We start from the raw sequence: 14,903 nt of genomic DNA on the forward strand, positions 1-14,903 counted from the left end.
AAAGAAAGAACATATACACAGAAATGTCAAGACGACTTGCTGTGGATAGGTTCCACGTTTTGTCACTTCTTTGAACCACTTCATGGTTTGAAAGCCATGGAGCGGCAGTGACAAGCAGTGACCGGTTCCTTCTTCTGGTGGCTTCTGATTGGAAGATTCCACTATTTTATAAACAGAATGTAACACGAAATTACTGGTGGTGTTGTAAAAGAAGAGGATATACTACACAATGGGAGCCACGGTCCCTTCCCAACTTTTCTGATATGTGTGACTGGCAGAGATAGAGTTAATTTTTTAAAAGAAATGGAAACATTTCGAACATTCTTTTTCTGCTCTCTAGTCGTTTGTCTGCTATGAATAAAATATGGCAAAAAGAAAAGACATTTCTGAATCATTGCCTTTTTATCTCTTTTATTTTCGTTTTTATTTTTTTCCATTTATTGATCCCATTTCGGATTGCTCATTCTAATTTTTTAGGAAAGTGTGGTGCCCCAAAAACTACAATTTTGAAATTTAGATTTTATATTTTTCTCTTTACAGTGTTAAATTTAATATATTGATAAACTGGAATTTTACAGATGAATAATACAAGATATATTTATATTTTTTACATGGGGGAAAGAAGGGCAATTAATATGTTGTTATTTTTTTTAAGTTTTGTATAATTTATTTATTTATTTTTATTTTTTAACCTATTTTAGTTTCCTCAGGGGACTTAAACCTTTTGTCGTTTGATCGCCTTTACTGTACTCTTCAAATATTGGTTTCCTTTGAAACTCAGTGTGTGGCTGATCTTCCTAGGAGGACCAAGATGGCAGTGATGGGGAGCTTTCAGGAGGCCATGGTAACCCATTGGTTCACCACGATTGTGTATATGTAAAGCACCCCACGGGGCCTTGGGGAATAATCATCACCGGGCCGGTGAAGGGTCAGGGGGTGTCACGAGTGGCCCTGCCCGGGTTCGTGACCCTGAGGTGTCCACAAAAAGGAATGGAGGATGGGCTGATGAGGATGAAGGGGGTAGTTGTCTCATGACACCACCTGTGTTATGCTGCCAGGGATTAGCTGCCGCTGCGGGTGCTGTCCAGGACAGATGCTGTTGCAGCCAGGATGGTTTGGCTCCCCACAGGTAGAGCCAGGCACCAGGGAGGATGATTGTGGAGGTAGTGACCGTTGGCGCCGGAGCGCGGGACGCCGGCGCCAGCAATGAAGGGCTGATTCAGTCGTTGTGGTTCAAGCTCTTTTGCTCACAGTCCAGTTGTCACCCTTGGAGTGCCGTGATGGGCCCCAGCTGATCCCGGGTAATTCGGAGGTCACTGCTGGTGTTGTGGATTGCGGGCCCTTTCTTCTTGCACTTTTTTATGTGGATCCTCGTGACCTGAAGTATTTGGGGACCCCTGTTTGGTGTTAAATTTCCCGTCCCATCTGCAGGCAGTGAGAGCCCGTTTTGGGGCATGACTCACGACTCCAGGCTCTATGTTGCTACTGTGCTCTGGGATCATGTGGTGCCAAGAGGGACATAAAATCCCCCTGTCCGACGGATTCTGGTGTCGCAACTTGAAATATACGCCACCCTAGGGCTCCGTACCCTGAACTGTGCCGGTCCCGAGGGAGCAACTAAGCTCTCCCCTCGGCGACCGTATTTTCTCCTCTGTCTCGCAGCTTCCACCGGTAAGCTCCCTCTTGCTTCCTTCCCCAACCTCTGTCAGGGGACGACTCCTCTGTGTCAAAGTATCCTCCCCCCTCTCCCCTAGTGGCTGAGCCTCGCATCACCAGGTTCCTGTCACTAGTGGGTGGAAGCCCCAGTGTTTGGTGGCATCCTTAAGACCCGACCCTAGCCTGGTCCCCAGTGGGGAGGGCAACCTGCTGTGTATTTATGGAATGTTTGGATGTGGAACCGCCACCAACCTCCTCAATACCTGGAATGAGTACCGCACCTTAAGTGAGGTGCAGTACCCTGTGGCGACCGAAGCCTCAGGGGCACCACATATGTATGTGAGCATTGGTGTGTATGCTTTTTAAATGCTGCTGTTAGAGACTAAAAGCAGCATCTAAATGGTTAACAGCAGCTAGGGACTCGTTTATTAGTTCTTTAAATTTAGCCAGCATACACCATCTGTGGAGCCTGCGTAGCCCCTGTACCCTCTCCATACATGCAACCTGCTTCATGGCGGATATATCTGTAATGTGAGTGTTAAGTGATTAAAGGGTGTCACACAGAGTTTTGCTCAAACGTCACTGACTCTCATGGTTGCTTTGAGCGCTGTTCAGATTCCAGATTCTGAGTGAAAACTGTGGAAAAGGAAAGCGCAATAGGGTCTTACCCCAATATATATAGGGTGAAGCAAAGAATAATCCTACTCACCAATTCGGGTTGTGACAGTCACAACACCTATAGCAGCATGTAACACCAAGTCCCAACAGCGGTCCCCATGAGGCAGATAACAGAGAGTAGTAGAGAATGGGTTTCACAGCCGCGCCAAAAGACTACTGGATTCTTCTCAGATTAATGTCTCTTTTATTTCATAACAGGTCAAGTCTACGCGTTTCAGGAGAACACAGCTCCCTTCTTCAGGACAAACCAGCAAAGAATCATCAAATCTTTGCCCGTTATTATACATTACACATATATGTAATTCTTCACATATTTATGAATATATATATATATGCAGTTTTAGTATCACTCATATGTCATTGTGGAGGATAACTTTATTTCACTCTTTTCACTAGCATGGGGGTATTGAACCTGTTGTTTGAGATGCTCCCTTTCTCTAACAAGTGGAGGGATTTCTTTCCGCTCCTCTATCCTGATTCTCACGGTTCTATTTTTTCTCTAGTTAATTCTAGGTGTTTTTTGTTTTTTTTTTCTTTAGTACATGTGCACTGCTCTTCCTTCCCACGCTCCTAAACTCCATTGACCCCGTCTTCACTTCTAAAGTTCTGATGGAGCACTAGCTCTGTATCTTCCCTTTGAGCATGCGTACTCCACATTTTCCCACGGTCCTGAACCCCATTCACCCGGTGAACTTATTTGACCTATTTGAATCTATGATCCTAAGACCCGTGAGCCATAGTTGGACTCATGTATGGTCTAAATTGTATTTATGCATGAAGTGTTGCAAATCCGGCCCGACCCTGTGTTTCACTTTCATTAGTATATCTCCTTTCACTGCACGTATCCATACCAACCCTTGTCCCAAGATTGTAAGGATGATCATTCCCTCAGTGGCACACACACGTTGACACTAATGTCACGATTGTGTTTATATAATAACATAGATAATTATTCACATCACAACGGTCATTCTAAGATTTTGGAGACTTTTTTCTTCTTATGTCTGGGCGGTCACTATGGGACCGCTAGTAATAGACTCTTGCTTATATAGATATTTTATCCATTTTTGTATCCAATCCTTCTTGGAAGGATTTAATAAAAAAAAGAGATTTGATGATTCTTTGCTGGTTTGTCCTGAAGAAGGGAGCTGTGTTCTCCTGAAACGCGTAGACTTGACCTGTTATGAAATAAAAGAGACATTAATCTGAGAAGAATCCAGTAGTCTTTTGGCGCGGCTGTGAAACCCATTCTCTACTACTCTCTGTTAGATTCCAGATTCTGACACTCCGCCCGATGGTTTCACTTGTGTCTGGGATCAACCCAGGCAGACTCGGGCATCGACCTGCTGTGTTCTCATTCATGGGCAGGTTAGTAAGAGTTAATCTCTGCTAGTCTGCTTGCTCCTCTGGTCACATGTTGTGGGGAGGACTATCACATCTGCTCTCCTCCTATTTATGCTGGTTGAATCCTTCCACCCATGCCAGCTATAGTTTATTCTATGTTGGTCTGTGAGGTGTAGTGTTCCAGACTTACTGGTGAAGGTTGTGCTGATTGCTTGGTGCGGTTGTGGAGTTTACCTCTGTTGTTTTGTAGCTTCCTTCCTGCTCTTGTTTTTCCTTCTAATTCTCTTATTGTCTTATCGTGTGTGTGTGTGTGCATGTGCGTGCGTGTGTGTGCATGTGTGTGTGTTCGCGCTCGTGCTATGTGGCAGAGTTTTGGTTTTCCCTTGTCTGTCTTTATCTATGGGTTTCTTCATACTCCTGTCCCATACCTCCCTATGGGAGGGAGAATTAGATCAGGACTAGTCAGGAGCACTGCCATAAAGGAGACTCAGGCCTCTCCACCATCAGGAGTATCCCTGAGGATACAAATAGCATATGGGGCCCCTAGCTTGAAGAACAGCTTAGGAGCCCTATTTCCCTGATGTCCCATAGTCATCATGACAAAGGGGTTACCAAGGATTGTGGCAAAAAGTGAACTGAGAGAAGCCGGGCATGTCTAGTCATCCTGTGTGTTATGGGGCTGTCTGATTATAAAAACCAAAGGAATATCAGACAGTCAGGGTCCACCGTGCAAAGTCTCTGCTGCAGACTATGGCAGAGGATAAGGGGTATCTTGTACTATGGAAGCAGTACTGACACTGATACGTCTCAGTGACACTAGAGCCAATCACGGCGTGTACTGTTAAAGTCACAGCGACTACCGTATTTAGCATTTACGTAAAAGGGATATGTTAATGAGTGAGGAAGAGTATATAAGTGTGCCGCTGTAAATAATAATAGCACAAGTGCAGAGTGCAATACCTCTGTTAAACTCACAGAGGCATATAGTTAGAAAATAAAGCAATTCCTCCCTTACTTGGAGGGTGTGTGGAAAGGTCTCTGTTAATGATCACAGAGGCACAAGCAGTGAGTGTGAAATGGCACCTACCTAGGTCCATTCCTCTAGTGGTGCCAGGAGACGGACAGCAGCGTAAGCCGCACAAAGCTCCTACCTATGTTCGCTCCACTAGTGTGCGAGGATACGAACAACTGCCAGACGCAGTATAAGGAACGTTACCCTAGCGGCAACATCCACCTACGAGTAGAATCACGAGGCCCAGCCGGACCATGTGCCTCAGGCACCTGCCTATGTCCGCTCCACTAAGAGGTAAGGATACGGACAGCAGCCGAAGCTGTAAGGTATAAGAACGCTACCCTGCCGGTAACGCTCACCTAGCATAGACAGAGAGATGCCTAGAGGAACGCGCACAGAGCATCTACCCTCATGCATGAACCAAGAGGACTGGGCGGCGTGCATCAGGGTCATATATAGACTCTGTGCCTCATCCAAGATGGAGGACACCAGAGCCAATCCGCTGCCAGAACGACAGCAATGACATCACGCTGGCCTATCACCGAGCAAAGCGTCACAAGCACATGACCAGCGACCAATCGACATAGAAGGTGTCAGAGACATGTGACCACGTGTCACAAGCACATGACCAGTGGCCAATCAGCTTAGAAGGTGTCAGAGATATGTGACCTCGTGTCAGCGATGATGTCACCCGCACATGTGCAATGGCTCCAAGATAGGACTTAGTCTCCAGCGCTTGCACATGTGCAGTAGCAAGAAATCCGAACATAGTCTCCAGTGCTCGCACATGTGCAGTAGCAAGAAATCCGAACATAGTCTGCAGTGCCACAGCAACCGTAACTGAACACAAGCATGCAAATCACATACATGCGGTCATGTGAAAATCTTGCTTTATTCTGTTGGGCATTGTTTATGCTCTATGTGTCTGCTCAGGAATGCATCACATTTGTATAGTAAGAAATTAGAAAAGTAGCAAATTACACAGTGCACCAGATATACAGAATCCTTAGTTGTACCCGTATGTTAGCCACAAACATAAATTTGGCACAATTGACCCCAGTTGTTCCCATTCCTTCCTCGATCAGAGCAGCGCGTTATGTGAACTGTTACATTCGTTTTTATAACTGTTCGGCGATCCTTCCTTACTAATTGCGCTGCTTTTTTCTTCTGTCTTTTATGACCCTCGGCGCATTAGCAGAACTAATAATGTCACGTGCCAAGAATCTGCAATAAAGCCTCGCCGGCTCACCTCGATGAACGGGTCTGACGAGTATTTTATAGGCATGACTTCCAATGACATTGATTTAGTCGTGTTTGCTGATGCCTGTGCAGATGTAAAGATAACACGAGGATATAAGCAGTGGTATGAAGTTCAGAATATAGAAGCAGACACCGTGTGCCGGCAAGACTCAACATGGAAGAAATGCAACTGGTGCCAAATCTTCAAGGTTTGGAGCATCTTTTAACGACGTATCTAAAGCAGGACACCGGTCGCTGAGCTTATATTTGTGGCCACAGTCCATCTGTGCCACCAATGATCCCTATATTGTAGGAACTCGGCTGGTTCTGACCACACTTCTGCCTAGATATTCTGGTGTCTTACTTTGGAAGTTTAGTAGTTGGCAATGGGTGGAAATGAAACGGGCCATAGGCGCATCTTAAGGTGCAGAATGGACAATACCTACACCATGTTCCAAATTATTATGCAAATTGGATTTAAGTGTCCTATAATGTCATAAGTGTCATAATAATGAAACCCATTGATGGTATTGTGTCTCAAGGTTCTTTGGATCATTGAAAGGATCTCTCTGTTGCCAAAAAGCATCAAATAGTGCAATGCCTTGGACAAGGGATGAAAACATTAGATATTTCACGAAAACTTAAGCGTGATCATCGTACTGTGAAGAGATTTGTGGCTGATTCTGAGCACAGACGTGTTCGTGCTGATAAAGGCAGAATAAGGAAGGTTTCTGCCAGGCAAGTCCATCAGATTAAGAGAGCAGCTGCTAAAAAGCCATTACAAACCAGCACACAGATATGTGAAGCTGCTGGTGCCTCTAGAGTCCCTCAAACCTCAAGGTGTAGGATCCTTCAGAGCCTTGCTGTGGTGCCTAAACCTACTATTCGGCCACCCCTAACCAGTGCTCACAAGCAGAAACGGATGCAGCGGGCCCAGACATACATGAAGACTAATTTCCAAACAGTCTTGTTTACTGATGAGTTTCGAGCAAACCCTGCATGGTCCAGATGGATGGAGTAGTGGATGGTTGGTGGATGGCCACCTTGTCCCAACAAGGCTGTGACGTCACCAAGGAGGTGGAAGAGTCATGTTTTGGGCCGAAATCATGGGGAGACATCTGGTAGGTCCCTTTAGGGTTCCTAAAGGTGTGAAAACGACCTCTGCTAAGTATATAGAGTTTCTGACTGACAACTTTCTTCCATGGTACAAAAAGAAGAAACGTGCCTTCAGGAGCAAAGTCATCTTTATGCATGACAATGCACCATCTCATGCTGCAAAGAATACGTCTGTGTCATTGGCTGCTATGGGCATAAAAGGAGATAAACTCATCTTCCACCACCATCTTCCCCTGACCTCAACCCTATAGAGAACCTTTGGAGTATCATCAAGCAAAAGATCTATGAGGGTGGGAGGCAGTTCACATCAAAACAGCAGCTCTGGGAGGCGATTCTGACATCATGCAAAGAAATTCAAGCAGAAACTCTCCAAAAACTCACAAGTTCAATGGATGCAAGAATTGTGAAGGTGACATCAAAGAAGGGCTCCTATGTTACATGTAACGTGGCCTGTTGGGATGTTTTGGATGTAAATAGCTTTTTATTTCGGTGAATGTGACCTCCTAATGCTGCAAATTCCACAAATCAGCATTTTCAGTCCTTTAAAACATATAAAATGTTTAGAAACTCTCCTGTGCCTAATAATGTGGAACAGGAAGATTATACTGTTATCATTGGGAGGTTTCTTCAATAATATTCAATGTATCTTCTAACGGGTGATGACTTTTATTAGACTGACTGTCATTTGCACCGACCATTTAGGATAATCAGAGAAAAATATCATTTGCATAATAATTTGGAACAAGGTGTAAAATGTTGCACCCAGTTAAGTCAGGCACTTGTTCTGTCGAATATGTGTCCTGGAGTCTATTCATTATGATTTGCTCTTAAAGGGAACCTGTCACCAGGCTTTTCCCTTATGATATACGCCCATCACCATTGACCCCTTATACACAGCATTCTAGAATACTGTTTATAAGAGCCTAGGTCGCACTATGTAACGTAAAAAACACCTTTCTCATACTCATTTAGGGGGTAGTCCGGTGTGATGGGTGTCGCTGCTCTCGATCCGGCGCCACCTCTCTTCTTAAGATCGCCGTCCTCCTGCCCAGCCCCATGTGCATGTCATCCACAGGCCTCCATTGTGCTCCTGTGCATGCGCACTTTGATCTTCCCTGCTGAGAGCAGAGCAAAGTACTGTAATATGCGGGCGCAAGAAAAGGTCAAAGACCACCCGCGCATGCTCACTACAGTACTTTGATCTGCCCTCAGCTCCTGCGCATGTGTGACGCCCTGGACTAGCCAGGTAGTCACAGATAGCGCCCCGCACAACACCAGTCCCACACAAGGTAACACCAGCCAAACCATAAACCCTAGTCACCTCTCTCAGTGCTTGATGGACACACCAGGGGGGCAGAGCCAGGTGGTTGGCACGCCCACCGAGGAGTTCAGAGGGCCTGAGGCAGGAAACACAAGAGAGATCAGTTTTGAGTGTTGAGGAGTGAGGAGGTTAGGCCTGTGGTACAGGCCTGTGACAGACTGACAGGTGCCGGGGTCAGAGCCCTGGTACCTTGGCTAGGAGGCATACGGTGGCCTAGCCTGCAGGAGACGGGAAGACGGCTCGGTGGAACCGTGGTGGACCAAGACAGGGTAGTGGCCCGCCGGTACCGACCCGGGGAACCGATTCGGAAACCAGACCACACAGGGGGGTACTCAGACCCTGAAACGAGGTCCAGAACCCACTGAACCGAGTTAATTCACTGATTGCGGTCTGGACTATAGGTCCTTTCCCACCCAAGTCCCGACTGAAGGCAACAGCCCACCGAGGGGGATAGAAAGCCACCGTACAGGCAGAGAGATCCCACGGGCCAGCATCTGCGGGCAAACGGGCTCCTCCGACATGCAAAGCCGGGGAGTGGACTCCCGTCGCTGAAGTGCAGGCAGTCTACACATACAGTACACGGTGCAGGAGAAAGGCAAAGACCACAGAACCGGGTGGGTGACCAGATGCAGCCGGCTGCGGGCACCGACCACCATCAACTTTGTTTACCAGAGACTTGTGTGTGTCAATAACAGTGAGTACAACAGTGCCGTCCGGCCACGCACCACCCTGCACCGCACAGCTACTCTCCTCAACGGGTCCTGGGGCCATCATCCCTGCCCATGGAGGGGTTAACATTTTGATGCATCACCATCTCCCCCGGGTGCCTGGTAACTGCAGCGGTGGTGTCTACACCTTCACCACATCCCGTGGGTATCGTCACGAACTCAAACACGGCTCCGGCCGTACACCTACCTACCACCCCCCAAGTAGCGCGAGCACCCTTTCAAAGCGAAGTGACCCCGGGTCCGGTGGCGCTCAAGCCACCCACCAACGAGCCCGGATCCGAGCGGCTTGGCTGCAGCCGAGCGTGGGGCGGTACACATCGACTCTTCTGGCGTCACCAACAGGATACTTACCTGTTACATGTTAGTGTGCCACCCCGTGCTCGGCAGCCAAGCCGCTCGGGTCCGGACCTTCAGTGGGTGACTCGATGGTCTCTGGACCTGGGGGCACAGCGGTCACTTCGATCAAAAACGGGATTGCGGCTTGGGGACGTAGGTGTACGGCCGGAGCCGTGTTAAGTTTGTGACGCCAGCCACGGGATGTGGTGAGGTTGGACACCACCGCTGCAGTTACGGGGCACCCGGGGGAGATGTTACGCAGCAAGTTGTTAACACCTCCGTGGTCAGGGATGGTGGCCCCGGGACCCGTTGGGGGTGTTTGGCGGTGCAGGGGGATGGACGGCTGGAGGGCACTGATGTAAACACACGAGTCTCTGGTAAACCAAGGTGATTGTGGTTGGTGCCCGCAGCCGGCTGCAGTCTGGTCCCCCACCCGGTTGGTGGTCTTTAGGGATTTGTACATACAAAAGTGGTGTCTAACCAAAGTCAAGTCTGTTGTATATCATGTTTACTAGTTCTGCTCTCCCGCACATTTCTTTTTTCGATCTAAGGAAGAATTAGATCAACTGATCGTATAGCCCAAATAACAACCAATATAAATCAGCAGAAAGAAAGAAGTCAATGAACAAGACTCATTATTCAGATGGTATTTATTTGTGGTTGGTTCATGCATGTGAAAGGCAACCCTGTAATTATCAAGTGAACAAGGACTTTCCGTCCTCCTTGGCAAAACATGCCAGACACTTGTGGATGATTAGGATGTCATTTGTCTTATCACATGGCATGCACTCCAGTACCATCTTGCTCAGGTATTCTGGGTCATTAAAGGAGGAAAGGTCATCGATTCCAGCTTGCTTGTCCTTTATGATCCCATATGTGTTGACTAGGTATTCCGTAAAATGGCTGTGGACTTCGGGGCAATAGCCCAATTTCTTCAGCTGACTCATCGTTTGATCGTAGCGCCGGTACAAGTCGGATCTTAAGTTCTCGTCCACTTTGCCGGTCAGTGGACAAGTGGTCACCTGCGAACATGAAATAGAACATCATGACTACAAGACTACTGCAAATAATCACTGTCATACATATTTACGCAGAAATTAGTAATTTCCTTGTGAACAATCACATAAATGGCAGGAAAAAGACCAGCAGGGACCTTCATAGAGCGGGTGCTGGGATTGTGGATGGAGTTAATGAGTAGGTTTACTATTGATTGTTTTTTACAACATTCCCTTGATAATTCTTATTAATTCCATTGGTGGATGTAATTTTTTTAAGAACAAGCATTATATTACATTCTGAAAGGCCGGTTTCACACATCCGGCTTTTCGCTTGTTTGCCGGATCCGGCGCTCTCCCATACAGTGACTACAGTACAGTGACAGCGCAACAAGCGCTGGTGACATGCTGTCATGTGACCGGCGCATGTGACCCGGAAGTTACAGCGCTGTCACTGTACTGTATTGTCTGTACGGGAGAGCGCCGGATCCGGCAAACCGGCGAAAAGCCGGATGTGTGAAACCGGCCTAACATTGTTGGTACAAGCTGTACTCGCACATTGACAAACCCCTCCATTTATTAAAATAAACAGTTTAATAATAGTAATTGAGTAATTTCTCACCTGTAAAATCTTCTCCTTTATGTATGGTACTCGGTATCCATACAGTCGTCGTTGCTCCAGAAAGATGGCACACAGAATCCGGCGGTCCAGCTGAAAGGCCATCTCTCCGACAATGCGCTGACATGTCTTCACTTTTTCAGGGTCTGCATACGTAATAAAATCAATGCAATTGAAACTGCACCATGAGCCCGGAGAATTGGTCGGCTAATGGTAATATCAAACTACTCACCTAAAGGAGGGTAGGAGTCCATCTTTTGTTTTCTGTCTTTGATATCTAGAATATTAAAACAAAAATTGTTCCCATACATCAATGTTCATATCCTGGAGGAATGGTCTCCCCTGGCCCTCATGTAGGGTGCACTCCTGGTCCACTGGTGACATGGAGTGCTTTACTCTATGTACATTGCTTTGTCTATAGTTTACTCTGTGCCAGAGCAAGGTCCCTTCTTAACCCCTTAACGACCGCGGGCAGTAAAATTACGTCCTAGCGGTCATAACGTTACTGCCCGCGGTCTGCCGGCGGCAGCATGCTGCGATCGGCGCACATCTCAGCTGATTTTCACAGCTGAGATGTGTGCCTGCTAGGCACGAGCAGAATCGTTATCTGATCGTGCCGTTTAACCCCTTCAATGGCGCTGTCAATATGTGACAGCGGCATTATAAGCGCGATCGCGGTAAACTTTTACTTACCGCCCGATACCGGAAGTCACGTGACGCGATCACGTGACTTCCGGTAGTTGTCATGGTAGCACAGGGTCATGTGATGACTCCTGTACTACACATGAATTGCTTTCACTTTCGCTGTGCCCGCGGCACAGTGAAGCAGAAAGTGAGCGTATCTGCTGTTTACAGCTAGGTAGCTGTGATCAGCAGATAGTGCAGAGCGATCGGAATGCTGATCGCAATAGCCCCCTAGGAGGACTAGTAAGATAAAAAAAAAAGTTTTAAAAAATTAAAAAAAACCAAAAAAACCTAAAAGTTCAAATCACCCTCCATTCGCCCCATTGAAAATTAAAGAGTTAAAAAAATAAAAAATACACACACATTTGGTATCGCCGCGTTCAGAAACGCCCGATCTATCAAAATATAAAATCAATTAATCTGATCAGTGTACGGCGTAGCGGCAAAAAAATTCCAAACGCCAAAACGATATTTTTTTGTCGCCACAACTTTTGCGCAAAATGCTATAAGAGGCGATCAAAACGTAGCATCTGTGCAAAAATGGTACCGTTAAAAACGTCAGCTCGAGATGCAAAAGATAAGCCGTCACTCAGCCATAGATCCCGAAAAATGAGAACGCTACGGGTCACGGAATATGGCGTAAAACGTGCGCCACTTTTTTCGGACAAACTTCCGATTTTTTTTTAACCCCTTATATAAAAGTAAACCTATACATGTTTGGTGTCTACGAACTCGCACTGACCTGAGGCATCACACCCACACATCAGTTTTACCATATAGTGAACACAGTGAATAAAATATCTCAAAAACAATAGTGCTATCGCACTTTTTTTTGCAATTTTTCTGTATTTGGAATTTTGTTTGCCGTTTTCCAGTACACTATATGGTAAAACTGATGGTTTAATTTAAAAGTACAGCTCATTCCGCAAAAAAAATGAGCCCTCACATGACCATATTGACTGAAAAATAAAAAAGTTACGTCTCTCAAAAAAAGAATGGCGAAAAAAAAAACGGAAAGCGAAAAATCGGCCGGTCGTGAAGGGGTTAAAGGTTCCTCTGCCTTGGACAATTCCATAAATCCTAAATTACTAAGATCTGGTTCAACGTTTGAGGTTTCTTTATAAATGCCTACATCATATAGAGTAAAACGTCTTGCTACATGGATTTGTGGTGGCTCCCTATGAGCATTATATGAAAAGTTTCTAGTAACCAGACATAGGTATAAGCCTAATGTAAATTTGAAAAATGTTCTTAATTATTTAGTAATCTAAACACCACATATTAAGAAAATAACAGTGTAGGAAACACAACTGACATTCATAGTAGAATCCATGTGGCTGTTTCCTGTCTAGAATATGAAAAATAAATATATATTTTAATCTATAATATTAATAGTAGGTCACAACAACCTCATTTTATGGAGCATTCTGGAAAGTTTAATTGAGAAAGTTCTACATTTTAATTCCCATCATTCTGATTTCTTCTAGCTCAATGGTTGGATTTATGAGCCAAACCATAATGTAACCGTACGAGGGATATGTACTCATACATGGACACCCGCGTAGTGCAGATCCTACATCGCTTCCATTAATATATACCTTAATGTCAATGTGTGGCCATTACATCAATTCTTTTAGGAAACATCAAATATTACTCTACAATTTTTAATTTGGGGGCAATCTATATGTGTAATCCCAGGCTTACCCTTGTGGTCTTTCTTCTGTTTTCCTGGATGTATCCTGGTTTGAACTGACTTTTCATGGTCTTTTAAAACAAATCTAAGCTCCACGTTCTCCTGCATTAGCCCCATCATTTGGCGCAGTTCTGCATTTTCATTTTTTAGACGTGTACTCTCAGCGATCATGTCTTCCTGATCATCACAAGTATTTAGACTTTTTGGTGTAACGTCCATGGTGTTACTTGCAGAAATTCCTGAAGACATCTTCACAGGTTTTCTTCACAAAGCTAATGTCTAATTTGATGGAACATTCATGATCCTAACATTCTACGTTCTATGATGTCACTGGAAACCTGGGTATGAGATCATTGCTCATCGCAGCCAATGGGAATTCACAACATTGGAGAAATTGTGCAACGTAACTTATATAAATCATTATTCATAATATTCATTGTAGAAATTGAAGAAGCCAATAAAATTAAATGATTCTTATTTTAGGATCTAATTTTAAAAATGTATAAAAATCACGCAGTTAGCATAGTTAATCAAATGGAGGCTACTGTCACGCTCCCCGGCTCTCCTTCCACGCTCCCTGGCTCCCCTGCCGCGCTCCCCGGCTCCCCTGCCACGCTCCCCGGCTCCCCTGCCGCGCTCCCTGGCTCCCCTGCCGCGCTCCCCGGCTCCCCTGCCGCGCTCCCCGGCTCCCCTGCCACGCTCCCCGACTCCCCTGCCACGCTCCCCGGCTCTCCTTCCACGCTCCCTGGCTCCCCTGCCGCGCTCCCTGGCTCCCCTGCCGCGCTCCCCGGCTCCCCTGCCGTGCTCCCCAGCTCCCCTGCCACGCTCCCCGGCTCCCCTGCCACGCTCCCCGGCTCTCCTTCCACGCTCCCCGGCTCCCCTGCCACGCTCCCCGACTCCCCTGCCACGCTCCCCGACTCCCCTGCCGCGCTCCCCGGCTCCCCTGCCACGCTCCCCGGCTCCTTTGCAAGGCGTGCCCCGCTCCACGGCCTCCATGCATACTCACCTGCGTCCTCCAGGCAACCCGATCCTCGGTCCCGGCGCCCATCTGCGATGCCGAGCGCTCCTGCCTACTGTGCACCGCTCCCTGCTCTGGCTTCTGGCACCCAGGCCTCGCGCATGCGCATTAGGGCGCGCGCACGGTCATTGACCCTCTCTTAAAGGGCCAGCGTCCTCCAACAGGATATTGAAGATTCAGGTGCAGGGTATATAGGGGGTTCCTTTCCAAGTGGGCGGGGCCTGTTCTTCGTGTTTTGCTAAGCTAGGAGTCAGGTCTCCTTGTGTCTGGTGATATACTTACCTATCTCTCTCGTAGAGCCGCTCCTGCCTCGCCAACCGGTCCTGACGATACCCGAACCCCGTACGGTGACTGTCTGCCATCCCGTCAGTTCATACCATCTCCGATCCCTGTGGTGACCCGTCTTCTCGCTCCGTCGGTTCCGGACTCTGCCTGACGTCATCTCGGCCTCCGAACCTGAGCTC

General features: G+C 46.9%; 1 protein-coding gene across 1 annotated transcript; it reads right to left on the reverse strand.

The window, feature by feature from the left end:
• Positions 1-10,074: 10,074 nt before the first annotated feature.
• Positions 10,075-13,714, reverse strand: LOC142243998 (speriolin-like protein). Its single transcript, XM_075316180.1, has 4 exons — positions 13,433-13,714; positions 11,277-11,321; positions 11,048-11,190; positions 10,075-10,452 (listed from the first exon to the last, which is right to left on the reverse strand). Exons 1-4 carry the CDS (start codon positions 13,668-13,670, stop codon positions 10,126-10,128), a joined length of 753 nt encoding a protein of 250 aa, XP_075172295.1. The 5' UTR covers positions 13,671-13,714; the 3' UTR covers positions 10,075-10,125.
• Between the last annotated feature and the right edge of the window lie 1,189 nt (positions 13,715-14,903).

Source organism: Anomaloglossus baeobatrachus, chromosome 6 (genome assembly GCF_048569485.1).
Source record: "Anomaloglossus baeobatrachus isolate aAnoBae1 chromosome 6, aAnoBae1.hap1, whole genome shotgun sequence".
NCBI classification, from domain to species: domain Eukaryota; kingdom Metazoa; phylum Chordata; class Amphibia; order Anura; family Aromobatidae; genus Anomaloglossus; species Anomaloglossus baeobatrachus.

What these genes read in the sequence shown, in the direction of transcription:
- LOC142243998 (XM_075316180.1), bottom strand. Translation starts at nt 13,670, where the DNA reads ATGTCTTCAGGAATTTCTGCAAGTAACACCATGGACGTTACACCAAAA. An exon ending in ACAGAAGAAAGACCACAAGG is followed by an intron (nt 11,322 to 13,432) that starts GTAAGCCTGGGA and finishes TTAATATTCTAG; the next exon opens with ATATCAAAGACAGAAAACAA. An exon ending in GGACTCCTACCCTCCTTTAG is followed by an intron (nt 11,191 to 11,276) that starts GTGAGTAGTTTG and finishes TTACGTATGCAG; the next exon opens with ACCCTGAAAAAGTGAAGACA.